General features: G+C 39.3%; 1 protein-coding gene across 4 annotated transcripts in view; it reads right to left on the minus strand.

The window, feature by feature from the left end:
* The window catches only part of LOC126284091 (integrator complex subunit 1), a 292,520-nt gene that overhangs the window by 53,348 nt on the left and 217,122 nt on the right, over positions 1 to 22,050 (minus strand). For all 4 annotated transcript variants that reach the window (XM_049982751.1, XM_049982744.1, XM_049982760.1 and 1 more), the window contains 3 exons: positions 20,803 to 20,975; positions 9,005 to 9,201; positions 6,929 to 7,093 (listed from right to left, as the gene is read on the minus strand). In XM_049982751.1, the coding sequence (XP_049838708.1) occupies positions 6,929 to 7,093; positions 9,005 to 9,201; positions 20,803 to 20,975 (535 nt within the window). The remainder of the gene's footprint in view (positions 1 to 6,928; positions 7,094 to 9,004; positions 9,202 to 20,802; positions 20,976 to 22,050) is intronic.

Consider the following 22,050-nt stretch of genomic DNA (forward strand, 5'->3'; position numbering starts at 1 on the left):
TAAATGTTCCAAGTATGTTCACAAAAAATTTCATTCTCCTCCTGCAAAAAATTAAAAAAATCAGAGACAATTGTGCAAAACTTTTTGAATGCCCTTTGTATTTGAAGAAACTGATTTCATCACCACTGCACAACTTTCAGTATGACATTAACATAGCTCCCCGAAAAAGACAGCTTTTGGTTTAACATGAAGAAGTAAAATAAATGCCACTTGAATGTCTGTTTATCATCAGTTAACAGACAAGTGAGTATGGAGGGACAGGAAAAGTGTCTGATGCCCTGAAGGAGGTAATAAGTTTTGGGGCAAGCACAGGTTTCTAAAATCTCATTGCTCCTGAATACCTTCTCCAGACTCTGAGCAGTCTAATAAAAATGTGAGCCTTGCAGAAGTCTCTCATCTATCAAGAGGCCTCAAACTTAGAATTTAACTACACTTGGCTTGTAAAGGACCTACTTTCTTTTACATTCGCTTCAGTGAAAGCGAATTTCTGCACCACCCCAAAGCTAACATTCAGCATACTTTTAAATATTGTCAATCTCCCTATAACCCTGATTCCCCCCACCCATGAAATGTTTCTGCTTATGCAGGTCACTCACAGAGGCTATTCCAAGTTTCCCTTTTCTCCCACAGCCTATCATTTAGCATCTACCTCCACTGCAGTCCTCTTTGGTTCATGTCATCCTTCACCTGGTCTCTCAATCTTGTTTGTGGCCTTCAAACTGGTCTTTGTCCAGATTCTGCCCATTCCAGGGCTCTTCTCTGAAGTCTTTCTGGTTCTAATCTTTTAAAGTGGCCAAACCACTTAAGCCATTACTCCCCATAGTTTGTTTTAGGAGCTTGATCTGCAATATGTTTCCAATTATTTTATTCCTTATCCTGTCCCTTCTCATCTTACCTGAGGACCCCTTGTGGAAAATACATCTCTGTTGCTTGTATTTTGCTAAAATCTTTCTTTGTCCAAGTCAAACATTCTGATCCCTAGGTCAAAAATGGCAGATAACATGACTTTTACATCATGATATTTGCTTTGGTAGATAATCTCTCTGTCTGACACACAAAATAAAATTTCAAACAATTTTCTATTCTCTATCAGATTTCAACCTTCATGTTTTATTTCTTGGTTGATTACTTCCTAAATACTGGAAAGCAACTACCTCTTTAATAATTTTTCCATCACAAGTTACATCCTACAATTTTCTCTTTTTCTGCTAATTTTTATTACCTCCTTTTTTAAATAATCCTATTTCCATGCCCACTTGTTCAATTACCTCTGCCAGTAGTTTAGTGGTTCTTTTTTCTGCTCTTTTTCTTTTCAAATCATCATGTCATCTACATATGCTTCAATTTTCCCATCATCTGCTGCTGATGATCCTTGGTGAACTTTCCTTATATTACTCTCCATGATTATATTAGAAAGAATTGGTTAGAGTTCACTTCCTTGGTGAACCTCTCTGCTCCTTGTGAGCCATTCCAATTATTTGCTATCACTTCTATTACAATTCAGGCATTTTCGTACATGTTTCTATTTCTCAGTTCCATTCTTTTTGACTGTTCCAGTCTATTCAGACCTTGCCATATCTCTTCCCTTCTAACATTGTCATAAGGCTTTTTTTTTATATTTATGAATGCAGCTATGATGTCTTTCCCAAATTCCCATTTCTTTTCTACAACTTGTCCTAACGCTGCCACAGCCCCCCCCCCCCCCCCCCCACCCCCTCCCCCCAAACCCCCAGGATTACCTCACGTTTAACCTTCAACCTCCTTCCCTACATCCCTTCCCAGTGACTCTAGTGGTACAGATACAATAGTTACTAATAATCCTACAACCAATCACGATCCACGACCAATAAGATGCATCACAAAGAATACAGGACTGAGTGTCTCTGCCAGTTTACAAACTAGTCTGCTCACAATCCATTCCACTGTGAGCTGATACCAGATGTCCAATATGACACACAACATAACCACAAAATATTACGCCCACCACTGAACCTTGGCTAATCTTTCAGCCTGTGACATTAATTTTCTGGGTCACACCTCTGAGATTGAGATCCTACACTCTAATAGCTGGAACAATGGTCAAAAAGTCAACCCGAGAACGCTCTCTGTGCTACTTGTGCCTTATTCCATGCTGGGAGTACCATTATCCACCACAGAAGACATCACTCCCATTCTCACCATGATTTAATGCTGCAACAAATCCTGAAAAACTTTCATCACTTTGCCACCCACCCTGTCCCTCCAGGGAGGGGGGGGACACAGAAAAGCTTTGCATATGAACACCACTTTCAGAATCTCAACAAATCCCCATGCACTGCATGTCTGCACCCCATAATCAAACCCTTCTGCAATGCTATAGCCACACCTTCAACAGAAATCAGATCAACTGCTTTCCTCCCTCTGCCACACTGCCCTTCACTTCAAAAGAACCTGTCATTTCAAATTTTGTAATCATCGGACCAATGCCTTTCATTTCCTCGAGTGTCCAGAACTTCTGAAGGACTACTGGTGCACCAGCAGGGCACGATCCTGCATGGAGACAGACATGTTGGGCATCTCGGGCGCAAACTGAGAAACAGCCTTATGCCGATCTGTTGTGTCCACATTCTAATACTTGCAACGCCTTCTATTGGTCAAATTTTTATTAAGTTTTTTTTGGCTTCGCGACACTTTGACCTGCGTCAATAATATGCTGTTCAAATTTGACATCATTATGAGCAGTGATTGTCTATCTACAGTGCTTTGAAACGGGAACTTTAATTATAGACACACTGTATACTACCAAATCTATTTCATTTGGGATTTTCATTGTGGCAAACTACAGTGCACAACGAAATGAAAGGTCACTATTTTGAAATCCAATCATATTCTCCCACTGTGATGCAGAAATCAGAAATTTGGCTTTAAGGTGACAAACTTTCCTCTGTAATGATGCTAAAGCTTGGTGCCCCTAATGTCACTCTCACTGTGCCAAACAGCAAGGTGTCAACATGTACATAAATAATGTGAGGTATAAGGTAGGTTGACAATATCACATTGGCACCAAACTTCACCATAACACTAACCCAATGCCACTGTGGACGTGTCACACAATGGCAAGATTGTTGTATCTCCCCTTAACCATGTCTAACCCCTTCTGTTGAAACCTCTGCAATGGAGGTAAAAATCATGATGCCCACAACTGACATCATAGTTTTCTTACGAGTTGCCAAGGAAAACATTTTGGACACATAGCTGCTCTGAATCAACACAAAAACATTTCAGGAGGTGTCTTAAAGGGCATCAATGAAATCACTCTTTCCCTTGGGTAGTTTGTTTCCACACATTTAGAGTTGAAAATGATAGTTTGCAGTGTGACGTGCAACACAACAATGTATGGACAACATTCCCAACAACCTTTGTTACTGCTGATAACTCTAGGATGATTCAACCTTTCTTTTATGACATTTTAGGACTACAACCTGACTGAATCTGATCTCACTCCTTTGGAGAGTAGCATGACCACAATTTTTGCTCTGGTACACTGGGAACCTTTAAGGACCATCAAAACCATTTGACAAAATTTGAATCAAACAACGGAAAATCCAGGATGGAATGTAACAATATTATGAAAAGGAAAGTTGCCACTCACCATTGTTGCAGATAGGCACAACAAAAAGACTGTTACAAATAAAACTTTCAGCCCATAAGGTCTTCATCAAAAATTGCCCTACTGTGGTCTATGAACAGCTGGGGGGCGGAGGATGTTTGTGAAATTTGTGAATTAAACAGCAAAAGAGTTCTACTAACACTTGCCAGTTTAAGAACACTGTTTGTCACATGTGTGCCTTTGTTGAACAGTTTAAAAATGTATCTACAGAGACAACCATTCAACAATTCCTAAGAACCTGCAGGATATACAATCCCTTCAATACTCTTCAGCTGAGTGCACTATGGCACTGCACTAGCGCCTGTTTGCCAAAAGTGAAATCTGAGAGGTGTTGAGCAGTTGCCTATCCTGTAGGTGCAAGGGAATCTGAGAATTATTGTCCCTGTACAGTTACACTTTTAAAGTGCACGCGGCACTGAGGGTGCTGCCAAACTGACTGAGGGGTCCTAGAGGGACTCTTTGCCGTTTTATTTATTAACGAATCAGTTGTAGACACCCCACCCACAACCCCGCCCCATGCACACACCACAGAGGTGCAAATGGGGAGGAATACAAAAGCATGAATACCCTTTTCTGCTTCGGATCAAATTCAGATTTTGTTGAATGGTTTTGAATGGTCTCTATGTACCAGAGCAAAAATTGCGGTTACACAAAACTCCAAAGTGGTGAGATCACATAGGGTTGCAGTCCTACGACATTTTTAGAGGAAGGTTGAATCCTCTGAGGGTGTAAAAAATCGTCAAGAATGTCATCCTGTTGCACAACACACTGCAAACTGTCATTTCCGACCATCAAATGTTGAAAAATGATGACTCCAAGAGAAGGGGTGGATTTATTGACGCCATTTATAACACCTTCTGCGGACTTATTGTCTTGTTTCTGAGCAGCATTGTGTCCAAAATTTTTTGTTTCTGAGCAGCAGTGTGTCCAAAATTTTTTCCTCGGCAACACATACAAAAACCGCATTGATGCCAATGCTAGGCATAATGCTTATGAGCTCCATCACAGAGGTATCAAGAAAGGTGGGAGATGTGGGTACGGGGAGGTGTGATGAGCCTTTCACAGTGTGACATATACATGGTGGCATTGGGTAGGACTGTCATGAAATTTGGTGCCAATGTGATATCATTAATTAACCTTACACCTCACATTAACTTCTGAGCTATGGACTTTTTTCGTTAGTGTTGAAACCTTGTTATCTGAAGTATCACCAAACCTGAGGGTAATGACTCAGAGACAGAGCAGTATATCTTCTTAGCTGTTGGCTGTTCACGGGCAGAAAGTCTCTCCCCACACCCTTGGCATCTGACAATGGCATATCTAGTGTGGAAGCAGCTGATCAAATTTTATGCTGACAACCTTGCCAGAGCCTCTACAGCAGGTCGTTCCAACCGAGCTCCATGGAGCAGCTCGGAGCCGGCGTGGAGGGGGAAAGCGTACTCACTGCCCCCTGGCCGCATGCAGCCGCAACTGACGCAATCATCTGTGTTCAATGACACCTATGACTAGCTGCGCGAGCCCTGTACATTGGAGCATACCTTTCTATTCAGTGAGAGGGATGGTCGCCCGCAGTGTCTTGTATGTCATAAAGTATTTAATTCTGCGAAGAGGTACAATATACAACAACATTATACACGTCTTCACGCAGCACACTACGAACAGGTAGACGGCGTTTCACGCAGAGAACTGGTAGACAGGCTTAAGAACGACATACCAGGAGATGTAAGTTTAAAAACGGTTTCATAATACGGAGGGTATCAAAACATGCAACATAATTCGTGTTCTGTAATGCGTTTATAATTTTCAGGTGAATGAGAGCGAAGAAAACACTACTGAATCTGCAATTCGAGCAAGCTACAGGGTCGCTCACATCATTGCGACAAGTGGCAAGCCGTTTTCGTTGGGACCACTCGTAAAATCGTAAATGGTAGCAGTTGTAGAATGTTTGTTTCCAAGGGAGGTGCAGGCAATTGAAGGGGTTTGCTTGTCAAATCAAACAATGTCTCGTCGAATCCTGGACATGGCAGTGGATTTAGACACAGCTCACGAAAAAGGCGCAGAGCTTTGTTGCATTTTCGCTAGCGCTTGACGAAAGCACCGCACATGCTGAGCTTGCAGTCTTTATTTATTTCCTGAACATCGTATTTCCTGGTGTAGCATGTCACCACGTCTTAGCAGCTAAAGTATGAGGTTGTTGATCTTGTAAGACGCAGCTGGCACATCAAAACGCTTGTCTTGCCGCCTGCCTCAGCCAGCCGTGCCACGTGCCGGCCCATTTGAATGGTCACAGCGAGCAACACGGCTCCATAGAGCAGGGAACGCTCCACGGCTCACAATGGAGCCGACGAGCTGGAACAGTCTGCTCTACAGTCAATATCCTGTCCAGATAGTCCAATAGGACGTATGTTGTGAAATTTCTTTCTGTGACATCACCAAAATCAGCCGTGACTGAAAATAAACCATTAACTAGTTATGTCATAATCACCCAATAACAAGCAGGCGTGAAAAAAAAGAACATCTTTTACTAGGGATTTGAGTACTTCTCACTGTGTTCTGAGAGAAGGGACATTTTACAGAAAATCCTACCCTCATAAAGAAAGACTCTGTCATCTACTAAACCTATGTCACATCCCCCGTCCACCTCCATGCCGCTTCAGCTTCCAAACCTACATCCCTAGCACATTCTCTAGTGGACAACCCAATTGCAAGAACCACTCACCTACCGCCACTTACTGTAGTCCGACTGTAGCCATTTTCCAATCTATCACCAACGTCATCACATACTGGTTGTGCGGCAATAGTTGAACAGCATTTTACACGGATATGATAGCTAACCAGATATCTCATCGCAAAAATGGCCACTGCCATCTGTCACTAACTCCAAATTTGGCTACACAGTTGCTGAACATACTACACAAGGCACTAATGACTGACATTCACTGCAGTACTGAGGCCATTAAGGGAGAGGGTCAAACTGCACAACAACTCTTCCCTGACAGCTCCAAGTTGGGCATTGCAGCAATAGCATGCATTAATGACCTTGGTTATGATAAGGGAAATATTAGTAATACAACTCTCCTTAATAAATACCTGCTGTTAGATAGAAGTATGCAGGGTGATCATAGTCAGAAATAAACACATTATTAATTTCAGCATTTTTCCTAATAGCATGAAGAACATTATGTCATGAAACATGAGTGACATACACTTGGAGCCTATTCTTCTGAGTGTATGGGACTAGGTTAGGACATTAATAAAGTGATTATCATCAATACTTACAGCAGCAGCTGTTACAAGCCGAAGTAACGGGTTTGCATACTGTGGAACTTTTACCATCACAGTTACCCAATCATTTCCCATTGGCGAAAGCATCATATCATGCAGAAATTTTATTGATGCCTGCATGACAACTGTGTTACCACTTTGCATTTCCATAGTCAGTGTCTGAAAGCAAGCACACATATGATTACACTTATTATATCACAGCAATTTAAGTGTTTTCAATTCACATGATGTTCTCCAAACAAAAATTATCTTTATCATCCACTAGCCCTTAAAATTTTTACTGTGGTGTAATCAAGTATTTCCATTGTTCCTATTGTGGTACATTGTTATGCAGGTGAATCAAAGGACAATGGCAATTTTTTAAGTACACAGAGGTGGTTGCGGGGGGAGAGAGTGTGTGCATTTACACCTAATTTTAGGTAAGTTAAAAAAGGAGTATGTTTAGGCTTTAACATTTCATCAACAGTGAAATAATTAGAGAAGAAGCATCTACCTGGATAGGACTACAATGGGGAAGGAAACTAGGGTGTACTTTTCACAGGTGTCAACTCTGTTTTCATGTTAAGTGATTTGGGGGGGGGGGGGGAGGGGGGGGGGGGAGGACAGAAAATCTGAATCCAGACAGGCAGGCAGGCATTCAAAGTCGAGTCCCGAAATAGAAGTTCAGTGTTAACCATGGTGTCACTTCTTTGTTGTGGCTATTGAAAATCAAACGAACTTACTTTAATACATCAGCTAACATGATCACAGGGATCATACGTTACAAACAATTTCGTAAATGATTCTTTTTTTGTAATTGATGCTGTAGGTGCATCACATAGTTGAAGTATCAAGCTAGTCCTACTCATAAATGGGTGAATAGTCGACAACAATTTACATAGAATGAATTTTTCACTCTGCAGTCGAGTGTACACAGATACAAAATTTCGTGGCAGGTTAAAACTGTGTGCTGGGCCGAGACGCCAACACGGGACCTTTGCTTTTTATGTGCAGATACTCTACAGACTGAGCTACCAAAGCACAACCCACGACCCATCCTCACAGCTTGCTTTACTTCCACATTCCAAACTTCACAAAAGTCCTCTTGAAAAACATTAGACACTAGCAAGCTCTCCCGGAAATAAGAACATTTTGGAGATGCTTCCAGAATATATTTTTCGCTCTGCAACAGAGTGTGTGATGATATGAGATAATGGCAGAAGTATAGCTGTCAGGATGTTTGCGAGTCATGCTTCGGTAGCTCAGCCGGTAGAGCAGTTGTCTATGAAAAGTGAAGATCTTGTGTTTGAGTCTCAGACTGGTACACAGTTTTAACCCTGCCAGGAAGTTTTATACCAGTGCACAATCTGCTGCAGAGTGAAAAATTCAGTCTGATAACATCCCCCATGCTGTGGCTATGCCACGTCTCTGCAATACCCTTTCTTCCACAAGTGCTAGTCCTGTAAGTTTCATAGAAGTACTTTTGTGAAGTCTGGAAATGAGGTACCAACCGAAGTAAAGCTGTGAGGACTGCTTGTAAGTCATGCTTGGGTAGCTCAAATGATAGAGCTTGCCTGCGAAAGTCCCAAGTTTGAATCTCGATCCGCCACACACTTTTAACCTGCCAGGAAGTTTCAACAATTTACATAGCTCTACCAATATTTTAACAGCCAAGCTATTGCTTGTCTGGATTCTGCATCAGAGTAGGCCAGTTGACTCATTAAATGGAGACCAAACATTTCAGTGTTTCACAGTAGCCACAGTGCATATTCTTTGCAAAACTGAAACAGTGAAATGAATATGAAATGTAAAAATAAAATCCATCTACAGTCTTTTCAACACCATATTAACTTAACCAATGCACATTGTGAAGAACAGCAATGAAGGTTATTCACTAACCCAAATGAAGCTCTCATAATGAAACTGTGTTTCAAAATGTACAACCGCAAAATAAATTTGCTATTGAAACTACAGGAAATGTTTCAGCTTCATCATGGATGTTTTTCTTACATTTCAACATTATTTGCGAGCAGATATTCAGAGAATTCTACAAAATATAAGTTCTTATTTTTTAATTAAAGCTGTTATCACCTTTTGAAAAGTCCTGAACAGGTTTTCTTTCGCAGCCACTGCTGCTGCATCAGTCTCCTGCTTGACCTTGAAGATCTGTATAAGAGTTTCAGGCACGGCAGTAACAGGCACATTACTGGAACTTCTCATGGCATGTAGCTCACTCCCTAGTTCCAATGGCAATCTTGCAGGAGCAGAACTGGCCACAGGACTCTCTGCTGTTAAATATAACAGAACATTAAATCAAAGAGTCAAAGTCTCAAATAAGAATAATAGCAAAAAACACATGTACAAAACTCATATGAATAATTATCTGCAGCAAAGAGTGCTTGAGTATCTCAGCTTCTTCTACAAATAAGAACCTCTTGTGAAAAATGACCCTTCATTTCTCTGTAGAAACTGCCACTTGTGTTAGTTAAAATGTATTAGATTAATTTTTAAAAAAATGTATTGTGTGTATAAAAATTGCTGCAGCATTCACTGTTTCCTTATTGGTAAAGACATGAAAAAAATCATTTTATTTTATGGCCAAATTAAGTGCTTTTTTGCAAATTTCTGCATTAGTTTTTGCAGAATTTGGTCCTATTTATCACCAGAATCAGTGCCACTTTGCTGTTTGGTACCGTTTTCTGACAATTTCACAAAGGTTTTTTTGCCATTTTTATGTCTTTTTTTTTACCAAATTCAGTATTATTTTTCGCCAAATTCAGTGCTATTTTATGGTGAATTCGGTGTCACTTTTACCAAATTTGGTGTTTTTTTTGTCAATGTCACTTTTTTTGCCAGTTTCGGTGTATTTTCCAATTTTGGTGCCATTTTTGATGTCAAATGATGCTTCATTATGTAAGAAATGAACTATCACTTTAAGATTATACACTGAACCTCAGTCTTGAGGAAAACGAAGGTCAGATGCAAGTTCGACATTCACTAACTATCAGGAACAGCTTATAACATTTTTTCCTATGGTAAAATGTTAATTTCATATTATTTCTTAAAATTCACCAATCTGGTGTTACCCCATCAAAAAACGACAATTTTGCTCTATTTTCACATTATTGTTTTCACAAAATTTTCTGAAATAATCTGCTCGTGTAACTAAAAGATGCATGTTTCCAAGGGAAAAAAAGCACCATCTTTTTCTCACCAGGTTCTTATCTGAAGGAAGCATTAGATCTATTCAGAATAGTAAGCCCAATAACAAGGAAGCAAATAAAGGCATAACAATTTTATAAACACAAAATATCACTTATGAATTAATCTAATTTTTAATGATTAACAATATTGTGTGTGTGTGTGTGTGTGTGTGTGTGTGTGTGTGTGTGTGTGTGTGTGTGTGTGTGTCAGAAGAAGGCCTTTTGGCTAAAAGCTAACATTTATAGCAGTCCTTCCATTTCACCTGTCAGCAACTCAGCACCTCCTCTATTTGGCAAGTAGCAATTACCCTTTTCATTATGTTATTCCATCCTGCACTTTCCAATTTTTTAAAGTGATTGTTCTTAGACTAAAGAATGAGAAGTTTTATGAAATTTTTTTTATATTACCACCCACAGAATGGAATTACTACTCCCACATGCTATGATTTTTTTCCTTACATATTAATACTGCATATCTGCTATGGTAGGACGTGTGGAATATGGTGGGGAAGGATGGCATTAGGTAAAAAATATATATATAAATTAAATGGAAAGTATTTCACCATAAACAAAAAAGGCTAAAGTTATTCTAAATGCCACACAATTAAACAAACAGAAGCTATTAAAAAAGGGAAAAGCCCGTAGTAAAGATGAATGCTATTGCACTGAACAACCTACGGCCTGTCATACAACTACAACTATGATTCATTGCAGAACGAATGTATGCAACTCTTGAATTGCTCCCAGTGAGATCCTGCACAATATTCATGTACTGTTTACACGGCAGAGCATCTGCTCTTTAACTCAATCACAGATGAGGAGTAGCGCTCAAGTTTGGTGGTCACAGGCCAGAACAGGTGCTAAAAATTCAATCACACAATAAGCAAGTCACCTCCTGAAAGACTGTGTCCTTATCACATAAAATAATTATTACACAAAATATACTTATGTGCTGAAGTCTCATTTGTGCCTAGAGTAGTCGTGGGATCAACTGAATGCAATGAAATGGGCACCCAAGCTGTAACTGAGCCACCACCCTGTTAAACAGTAGCAACTAGGTTGTACAAATTGTGAGAGGCATTCAATAAGTAATGCAACACATTTTTTTTTTTTTGCCAGTTTTAGTTGAAAAAATGTGGAATATGTTGTGGGACATTGTGAAATATTCTTGCCTCAGCCTCTATAGTTTTATGAAGCTCCAGTAGTTGGTGGCGCAATACGTAGCTTTCAAAATGGCATCCGTAACACAGGTGCGTTCCAAGCAGAGCGTTCACTTTTATTTCTTTTAGTGGAAAACCAGAGCATTGCATATATTCATGGGCACTTGAAGAGTATCTACAGAGAGCTGGCAGTGAATAAAAGCACGGTGAATCACTGGGTGAGGCATCTATCATCATCGCGAGAAGGTCACATAATCTTGTCTGATCTCCTGCGTGTCTGCCGGCTGCACACCACTGCTATGTTTCAATGTGTGGCCACACTCATTGAGGCAATCAACAGATAACAATCAAACTCCTTGCTCCTCAACTGGATGCCTCTTTGGGTAGTGCTGACGCATTCTTCCACCAGTTGTAGTACTCAAAGGTGTGTGTCTGCTGGGTCCCTCACTGCCTGACAAGACCAAAAGAGCAACGAACGACCACATGTGCAGAACTGCTTGTGTGTTACGAGGCCGATCGTGACAATTTTTTGCCAATCATCGTTGCAGGCGATGAAACACGGGTTCATCAATTCAAAGTGGAAACGAAACAGCAGCCCGTGGAATTGTGCCACACCACCTCTCCTCCAAAGAAAAAAGTTTAAAGCCGCACCCTCAGTCAGTACAGTCATGGCAACAGACTTCTGGGACTTTGAAGCTGTTATTGTATTTGATGTTCTCTCTCATGATCCAATGATTAACTCCGAAGTGTGTTGTGCTACCCTCTGGAAATTGAAGAAACAACTTCAGTGTGTTTGTCGGCACACACATACAAACAAACTTGTCCGTGACAACACAAGGCCTCACACAAATCTGTGCACCTGAGAGGAGATCACAAAACTTCACTGGAGGGTTCCTTCCTCATCCACCCTACATCACATATCTCGCACCTTCCAACTTCCTTGTGTTTGGCTCAATGAAGAATGCACCCTGCGGGAAGCAGTGCGTGGATGATGGGGAGGTTATTCATGTAGCAACACATTCGTTCTTATGCTGACAAATAGGGTGGTGCCATGCAAGCATACAGGTCCTCCCTGCTGCACTGAACGAAGATTATGTTGAAAAATAGGTTTTGTAGCCAAAAGAGTGGGGAGTACTATGGTTACTCTTAGCCCTGAATGAAATCAACTTGCTTTCAGAAAAAAAAAACCTGTGTTACATTACTTGTTGAATGACGATCTTGTCGCTAAAGTTGATGAAATGATTAGAGAAAACCATCGCTTCACAATACCAGAGCTTTCACTTTCTTTTTCACAAGTTTCATACACTTTGTTGTTTGAAATTGTCACTCAGAAGCTAAGCTAGGGGGAACTCCAGGCAGGCGTGACAATCTGGCTGAAGTCTCAGGCAGCAGAATTTTACGAAGGTCTTTCAAAGCTTGCCCACTTTCAAAGCTTGCCCACCACTATGATAAGTGCCTCAATATGTTTGGTGACTACGTGGAAAAGTAGTATGTCAGTCGCTATTTGAGATGTATATAATAAAATATATTTCTTGTGCTTATTTTTTTTTAAATAACAAAATGTTCCCTACTTTCTGAATAGCCCTTGTAGAATTAATCATGTTCCTAACATTGTTCACCTAAGAATGTGGAACAATTTTAAAAAATTGAAACTTCTATTTCATTTACAGAATAATACAATGCTACTGTTGTGTTCTTCAGTATGAAGACTGGTGTGATACAGCTTTTCACACTAGTGTGCCCTGTGCAAGGCTCTTCATCTCCATGTAACTGCTGCAACAAACATCCATTTGAATTTGCTTACTAGAGTTTACGCTTGGACTACCTCTACAATTTTTACCCACCACTCTTCCTTCCATTACCAAATCAACAACTTCATGCTGCCTATGGACCTGTCCTGTCAGTTAGTCCCTTCTTTTAATCAAGTTGTGTCATAAATTTATTTTTTTGCCAATTAGACTCAGTATCTCCTCATTAGTTATTCAATCTCCGCATCCGACCTTCAACATCTGCCACACACATTTACAATAAGGTGACAAAAGTCATGGGACACCTCCTAATATCGTGTAAGACCTCCTTTTGCCTGGCATAGAGCAGCAGCTCTATGTGGAATGAATTCAACAAGTCGTCTGAAGTCTCCTGCAGAAATATTGAGCCACACTGCCTCTGTAGCCATCTATAATTGCGAAAGTGTCAGCAGTGCAGGATTTCATGCACAAACTGACTTCTTGATTATGTCCCATAAATCTTTAATGGGATTCATGTCGGGCAAGATGGATTACCAAATCATTTGCTCAAATTGTTCAGAATTTTCTTCAAACCGATCACGAACAATTGTGGCTCGACAACACTTTTCGGAATGTGAAGCCTATGAATGGCTGCAAACGGTCTTCAAGTAGACGAACATATCCATGTCTAGTCAATGATTGGTTCAGTCCGACCGAGGGACCCCAACCGGATCACATAAACACAGCTCACACCATTATGGAAGCACCACCAGCTTGCATGATGCCTCGTTGACAACTTGGGTCCATGGCTTTGTGGGGTCTGTGCCACACTTTAACCCTACCATCAGCTCTTATCAACTGAAATCAGGACTCATTTGACCAGCCACTGTTTTCCAGTCATCTAAGCTCCAACCGATACAGTCACAAGGTGATGCAGGTGATGCAGGTGATGTCATTTTATTAGCAAAGGCACTCACATTGGTTGTCTGCTGACATAGCCCATTAACACCAAATACCACCACACTGTTCTAATGGGAACATTTGTCGTACGTCCTACATTGATTTCTGTGATTATTTCATACAGTGTTGCTCATCTGTTAGCACTGACAATTGTACACAAACGCCGCTCTTCTTGATCATTAAATGAGGGCCTTCGGCTACTGCATTGTCCGTGGTGAAAGTTGACACCTGAAATTTCATATTCTCACCACACAATTGTCACTGTCTGAATATTAAATTCCCTAATGATTTCCAAAATGGAATGTCCCATGCACATAGATCCTGACCATACCACTTTCATCGTCTGTTAATTCGGCGATGCCGAGTCGAAGATAGGCACAACGAAAATACTGTCAGAAAGTGAGTGGTGAAAAGAGAGAGAGAGAGAGAGAGAGAAAGGCCAGGTTTGCTGATACCTCATTTTCTGAGAATCTTTTTGTTGTGCCGAAGTGCAAGCCAGCATCTCTGCTATATGGTGTGTAACAACTATCCTTTCATATTATCGTTACATTAATCAGTAAGTTGAATATTACAAAGTGCTTACATTGTGTGCTATTAATAACAAAATATACATAAATGTTTCCTGTTAGAAATCCATCAATAGACGATAAGTTGACATAAACATGTCCTTCAGAGTGTTCAACTTATGCTTAAAGCCCCTTTTACACGACCAGCTTTCTACTCATGACAAGTGAGTCTACTGCCATGCACCTGATGTTTCATACCTGTACCGAATCTTCTTGAGTGATCATTTTTATTTATGTGACAATGCCAAAATTGTGCATGCTACATCATCTGTCTGCTGTGGAATTTGGCATCCAAATGAAAAAAAATTGAAATGAAAATAGAATTTATTAATGAGCAAAGCAGAATTCATACTGCAAGTTCTTCTCAAATGTCATGTGGTAAGTTCTTAGCGCTGCAGAGAACGGAAAGAATAGTAAAAGTCATCCAAACATTTCAGAAAATGTACTTTTATTTGCTCAAGAAAATATATATTTGCAAACACATCAAACAAAATCTACATCTTGGTAAATAGCGGCTGCTTTCTTTCCCTTTTATATCTTATTATCTTATTAACTGCCAAATAATATTGCAAATTATTTTGCTTTTTCACTGTTGAAATAATGTTCATTAAAATATTACATTCTTATTTATGCATAGTCTAAGCTTTTTATCTGTAAAATCTAAATACTTTTTTCGTTTCATACAATTCATCTCTCTATTGGATAACAACAGTAGGAAAAACTACTTTGTCTAACATGTCAATGTTTCACGAAAACAAAGGAAGCAACCCAACAAAGATTAGGAAGACATGAAAACACAAAATCCTTTTGTAGAACATAGGTAACTTCCAATGTTACTGGATGTCCCCATAGATCCTTTGTTTTATACATGTGTTATGTTCAGCATATTCAGAAATTTAGAACTCCAGATTCAGCATAGTCTATAAACAAAATCATACACACACTCACATCATCCTTGGCTGCTGATTTACATACATGCATGAAGGTCCCAAACACTTTCAGTAGCCAATTTTGACCAGAAAGTCACTCAAGTAAAACAGGCTTTAGGAAAAGCTTAAACTGCTATAGTTGCTTGAAGTTACTGAAAATGTGTGTTACTAAATAGTACCATCTGCTCATCACATTTTTTTTATCTCCATCTGTACTGTTGTGGATGTTTCCCTTTATGTTTTTACTAATCACAGTTAGATGACACTTTTCAGAAATGATATTATCGTTGTTCGAAAATTTGCCATCTGATACTGTTAGAACAATGAGGGCTAGAATTTAGCCAAGTAATTTAGTGAGTGTTTAAAACAAAGAGGAAGATGAGATTTTAATCAACGAGGATGTTAAGACCATCCTGGCATTTGCCTTAAAGCTAGCCTAGCTTGCACTGGTATGTGATTGAGACACTTTTCATTCATAATGTCATCTCTCTTGGGCACCTATGTGCTACCCACGACAATTTTGTAAGGCCTGCATGCTATAGGCAACTATTAATATCACCACTGTTTGCCTTGATGTTGTAACCTGTATGTGTCTCAAGCTCTGACGATGGCGGCTTTAGTTTCGCTGCAACTGGTAATCATAGAATAAAAAGAATTCCTGCAATCTTGGCTATCAGTTTATTTATTTATTTATTTATTTATTTATTTATTTATTTATTGCAAGCATTAGATCGCTCCCACATGAGCACAATGTGCTGCCTACAAAAGGACCCTTACTGTTTACAACATTTATAAATGAGTTATTACAAAGCAGTGGAAGCTCTTTAAGACTGTTTGCAGATTATGAGATCGTCTATATGAATGGTGCATACTATGGCAGTTAACCAGATATGTATGAGGGGCGTTTGAAAAGTCCATGCAAAAATAAAAACTACTTATGTGTTTGGGGTAAACCTCTTTAATTTTTTGACATAGTCTCCTTTTAAACTTACACACTTTGTCCAATACTGTTCTAATTTGTTGATCCCTTCTGAATAATAGGAATTGTCCAAGTCTGCAAATTAGTGATTAGTTGCTGCAACCACCTCCTCGTTTGAATAAAATCTTTGTCCTGCCAGCCATTTCTTCAAATTGGGGAACAAATAGTAGTCCAAGGGAGCCAAGTCTAGAGAATAGGGGGGAATGTGAAATGAGTTGGAATCCTATTTCCATTAATATTGTGACCACAACTACTGAGGTGTGTGCTGGTGCATTGTCGTGATGGAAAAGGGCTTTCTTGTGGTCCAATCGCCGGCGTTTTTCTTGCAGCTTGGTTTTCGAATGGTCCAATAATGATGAATAATATACACCTTTTCCAGATAGTCGATGAGGATTATCCCTTGCAAATTCCAAAAGACAGTCGCCATAACCTTTCTGGCCGAAGAAATGGTCTTTGCCTTTTTTGGTGCAGATTCTCCCTTGGTAACATATTGTTTAGATTGTTCTTTGGTCTCAGGAGTATAGTAATGTATCCATGTTTCAGCCACAGTGAGGAAACAGTGCTTGAAGTCCTGTGGATTCTTCCTGAGCAGCTGCAAACCATCCTTGCAACACTTCACACGATTCCGTTTTTGGTCAATCATGAGCAATTGCGGAACCCATCTTGGGGATAGCTTTCTCATGTCCAAATGTTTATGCAAAATATTATGAACCCATTCATTCAAGATGCCCACAACACTAGCAATCTCATGCACCTTAATTCTTCTGTCATGCATCACCATATCATGGATTTTTTCCACAGGGCGTCCAGAACATTCAGCATCACTTGTACCCATGTGGCCACTCTGAAAATTTTGAAACCACTTGTGAACTGTTCTAATCGAAGGTGCAGAGTCACCGTAATGTTTATCAAGCTTCTCTTTAGTCTCCTGAATCATTTTGCCTTTCATAAAGTAATGATTAATCACCACACGAAATTCTTTTTCGTCCATTTTTGGACAATCACTCGACTTCCTTGATTCACACTAATGCCAAACACAAAGAAATAGACCAATATGGCTGAAACTTGGTGTGCGTTCTTTCCAGAGAGGCTACTAACTAAACATGACCTCGATACACACTGGTGGTTCCATCTCTCGGACTTTGCATGGACTTTTCCAACGCCCCTCGTAATTAATGTAACGTATTGCGCATGCATAGGAAAAGAAATCCACTACTGTACAACTACATTATTGACAACAAATTGATGTAAACGGTATCTACCATAAAATGTCTAAGAGAAACTATCCAGAACAACATTGAGTATGAGGGGCACATAAAACAAATAGCAGGAAAAATCTTAAGGAAATGTAACTCATCCACAAAGGAAATGACTTACAAAGCTCTTGTTCGATTTATTCTTGAATACTGTTCATCAATCTGAGATCCTTATGATGTAGGATTGACAGGAGAGAGAGAGAGAAGATCCAATGACAAGTGGCATGTTTAGTTGGTGCAAGTGTTATAGAGATGCTTAACGAACTCCACTGGCAGACATTAAAAGAGAGATGTTTCGCATCACAGAGAGGCTTATTACTGAAATTTCAAGAGAGCATTTTCCGGGAAGAATCAGAAAATGTATTACTTCCTCCAGCACACATCACACAAAAAGACCATGATGAGAAACTTCGAGAAATCAAAACTAATACAGAGGCATACCAACGACCACTGTTCGCACGTGCCATTCACAAGTCGAGTAGAGAACATGGGATCAGCTACTGGTACTCCCTACCATACACCATTAGGTGGCTTGTGCAATATGATGCAGCTGTAGATATTACAGAACATGTTATCAGATCCAACTATTAGCAGTCAGTGCTTTCTACGAGTTGCAACCCCTTCCAAGTGAACCATTCCTTTCCATACAGCTTCAGTTGTGTTTTACACCTGTTCAAATGTAATGAATGACTTTTCTAAAAAAAGCTACAGCTTTTAATTCAGTAGCACAAGGACACCTTCAAATGAATATACACTTATATGGAATAGATAAATAGTTTGCAACTGGATCAAGAATGTTTTGACATGTTTTAAAGTTTTTGCAGGTGATGCCGTTATCTATAATGATATTCCGATAAAAACTGTTTTCATAGCCAGTTTACTCTCATAAAAACATCAGCTTCATGCACACATTATCAACTAGCTTGTAACGGAGAGAAATGCAAAATTGTGTACTACATAAAAAAACTAAAGCATGGTATCACTTAACTACAGAATTAATGCGTTGCAACTAAAGTCAGTCAAGTCATCCAAATATTTGAGAATAACAATGATCACATGTGCTAAGGTGAATGTAAAGCTGGTAGCAAACTTTAGTTCATTGTAGGACATTTCTTTACAGAACTCTTGCAAGATCAATTCTAGAATACTGTTTCAGTATGTGGTACCCATACAAAACAGGACTAACAAGAGATTTTGAATGAATGGAAAGAAAGGCAGCACAAATGGTCATACATGTGTTTTATTCATGTGAGAGTGCCACAGAAATGTTGAAAAATATGAACTGCCACATGCTTCAATATAGATAACTTTTACCCCACAAAAGCCTGATTACGAAGTTTTAAGAGCTAGTATTAAGTGAAAAATCTAGGTATACACTAAAGCCCTCTATGTATTGTTTCCACTGGAACAAGCAGTCAAAATTCAACTAATTACACTGCACAGAAGGCAGTCATTCTTCCCACAGTAAATTCAAGTTTGTCTGCAATAGAGATTGTAAACAAAACAATTCTACAGCCCTCACTTAAATGCTGCTGACGTGTTTGGGATCCATCTCAGGCCAAACTGAAGTGAGTCATTGAGCATGATCAAAGAAGGACAATAGTGATAAAAGCTTGTCTGACCAGCAAACGAGTTTAACAGAGACGGAATTTCTTAATTGGTAGACACTATACATTTCATGAAGACCTGCTCAGAAAATTCAAAGACCGAGCTTTAAGGCAAAGTATGAATATTCTTCAGCCTCTTATGCACTGATCCCATAGAGTCAGTCATTTTTCCCAAACTACGTCTGTTAATGAAATGTAATGGGAATTTTTTATAATTTTGTAGACTTTATATACCCGACTTGAAATTTTCTTATATTGTTGGTACACATGTTCCTGATGTATGTTTGATTTTCATCCATTTTGAATATTTATTTTGTTATTGACAGCTAAAAAAGTTATATGTACTGTCAAGTGCTTGGTGAATTGATGCCAAATTGTTAAATTTCAACTAAAAACAATGTCGCATAGACATTACTCAGGAATTGCTGAATGAAACTGACAATGATCCAGAACTTCTAAAGAACATGTGACAAAACATGGGAATATGTGTAGAACTTCAAAACGAAGTCCCAACTGTCTCAATGGAAACAGCCTGAAGGGAAAAGAGAGAGAGAGAGAGAGAGAGAGAGAGAGAGAGAGAGTTTCATTCATATGTAAAGGTTTTCTCACTATTTTCTGTCTTACAGTTAATCCGGAATACTGCCTGGAAGTTATGCGCCATTTGCGTGAATCAATTCGAAGAAAACTAACAGAATTGTGGCAAAATCATTTGTGGATATTTAATCCCAATAATGCTCCCACTCACACCACAACACTTGCTTGTGCTTTTTTGGGAAGAAACAAAACCGCTGAGTTGCCTCAGTCACTGTATTCACCAGACATGGTCCACCACGACTTCTTTTTATTCCAGAGGCTGAAGAGAACCATGAATGGACTTTGTTTTGCCACCATTGAGGAGATAGAAACAGAACTGCTGAAGGAGATGAACAATGTAACAAAAAGTGAGTTCCAGCAGTGCTTCGAAAATTGACAAAGTGCTGGCACAAGTGTATTGTATCTGAGGTGAATTACTTTCATGAGGAAAAAATGGTGGTGATCAATTATGAACAAATAAGATTTTTTAAGAAAACTAAAAATTCCCATTAATTTTTGATCACACCTGTTAGATGGAACAATATGAAGTGCCCTCTGGCATGTACTTCATAGGAGTTAAAAGAGAATGTGTGTGTGTGTGTGTGTGTGTGTGGGTGTGTGTAGATAGGTACAGTCCTTTGTTACTGTCTTCATCAAGAAAGAAACTGAGCAGAATTATCAAGGAGTAACCTAAGTGCAGGAAAAAATGTAAGTTGCATGTGTAATCAAAATGGCAATGTCTAGTAACAAGTGAAAAAAATAACAAAATAAATACAATAAAAACTGTAAACACTCCACTTGCTTATTTTAAGGAAGAAAAGATGCACCATTATAGTTTTCCTACACTAAACAGTGCACACAGATTCAACAGGTTTAAAATAATTATCTACATGGAATTAAACAGTTTTTGAAACACAAATAAAGATTACCTGGAAACGAGGGCTGCTCTAGATGAAGCACTTGGACCAGTATGTGCCCTCCGTGAGCACCCCGCCTGTGCTGCACCTCCACCAGCTGAGCCATGTAGCTTTTGTCCAGCACAGCTTCAGCCACTTGAGCAGGGTCCACTGCCACTGCCAAGTCCAATTTATTGAGCAGTTTGCTGGAATATTTATACAATTATTTATGCCAGAATTTAAAAGAACTTCAAAACCAATGCATTTTAAAATTAGCTTTGTGCCCTTTTAGCCTGCTCAGATTTTTTTCCCCGCTTAATCAAATTTGTATGTTGTTACGCCATCACACGTGTGAATCTACACATTAAAAAAGGAGTTAGTAGCACTTTACACGGCTGCCAGTTTTGCATAATGAAAGTGTTCCAATGGTTTTAATTTCACATCGCAACTTAAGAAAAGGGACAAATCAAATACGTGGTTCTATAGTTATTAGTGTCAGTATTACTCCAGGTACTGAATTCTACCATCTCAAATGGACATTCCTGCATATGGAATCACATTTAAACATGGTACCATCAAACGGGTTGATTTCTGATAATATGGCTTATTTGCTCTTTACCACTGCATAGAAACAAAGAGTTACTTATTTTAATGTCTGTGTGCCAGTTATTTTAAGCACAAGATTGCATGTATCGCTTTCCACAACTTTTATTTTGCGTCAATTGCTTCCCTCGGTGAATAACTGATGAAAAGTCACAGTGTTAAAACCGTGCATTATCGTAAAGTGGAAACTTTCTATTGTTGCACCTAGTGGGAAGTTATTGTAACTGTAATTATCAATGTGCTCCGTTAGCTAACAGCATTGAGACAATTTCTGTACAAGTTTGAAGAGCTTCTCAAGCAAGGTTATAAAATAACGACGGTTTTTGTAAAACTGTGTATTGTGTGGGGTGATTTTGGACAATGCCAAGAGTGTATAAGAGCAGGAGAGGTGCTACAGTATGGTGTAATTATGACCCGGAACTTTTACATAAAGCTGTTCGTGATATTCAGAGTGGTAAATTATTGTACAGAAAAGCGTGTGATTTGTATGGTATACCTATATCAACCCTACAAAATAAAGTGCAGGAAGCGCATCTGAAAAAAATGGGAGGACAACCAGTGCTAAATAAAGAAGAAGAAGAAATGTTGAAGCAAGGTATCTTGAGGGTTGCACATTGGAGATTTCCCTTCACAAAACTGGGTATTAGATGTTCAGTTAAAGGCTACCTTGATAAATCT

This window comes from Schistocerca gregaria, chromosome 1, assembly GCF_023897955.1.
Source record: "Schistocerca gregaria isolate iqSchGreg1 chromosome 1, iqSchGreg1.2, whole genome shotgun sequence".
NCBI classification, from domain to species: domain Eukaryota; kingdom Metazoa; phylum Arthropoda; class Insecta; order Orthoptera; family Acrididae; genus Schistocerca; species Schistocerca gregaria.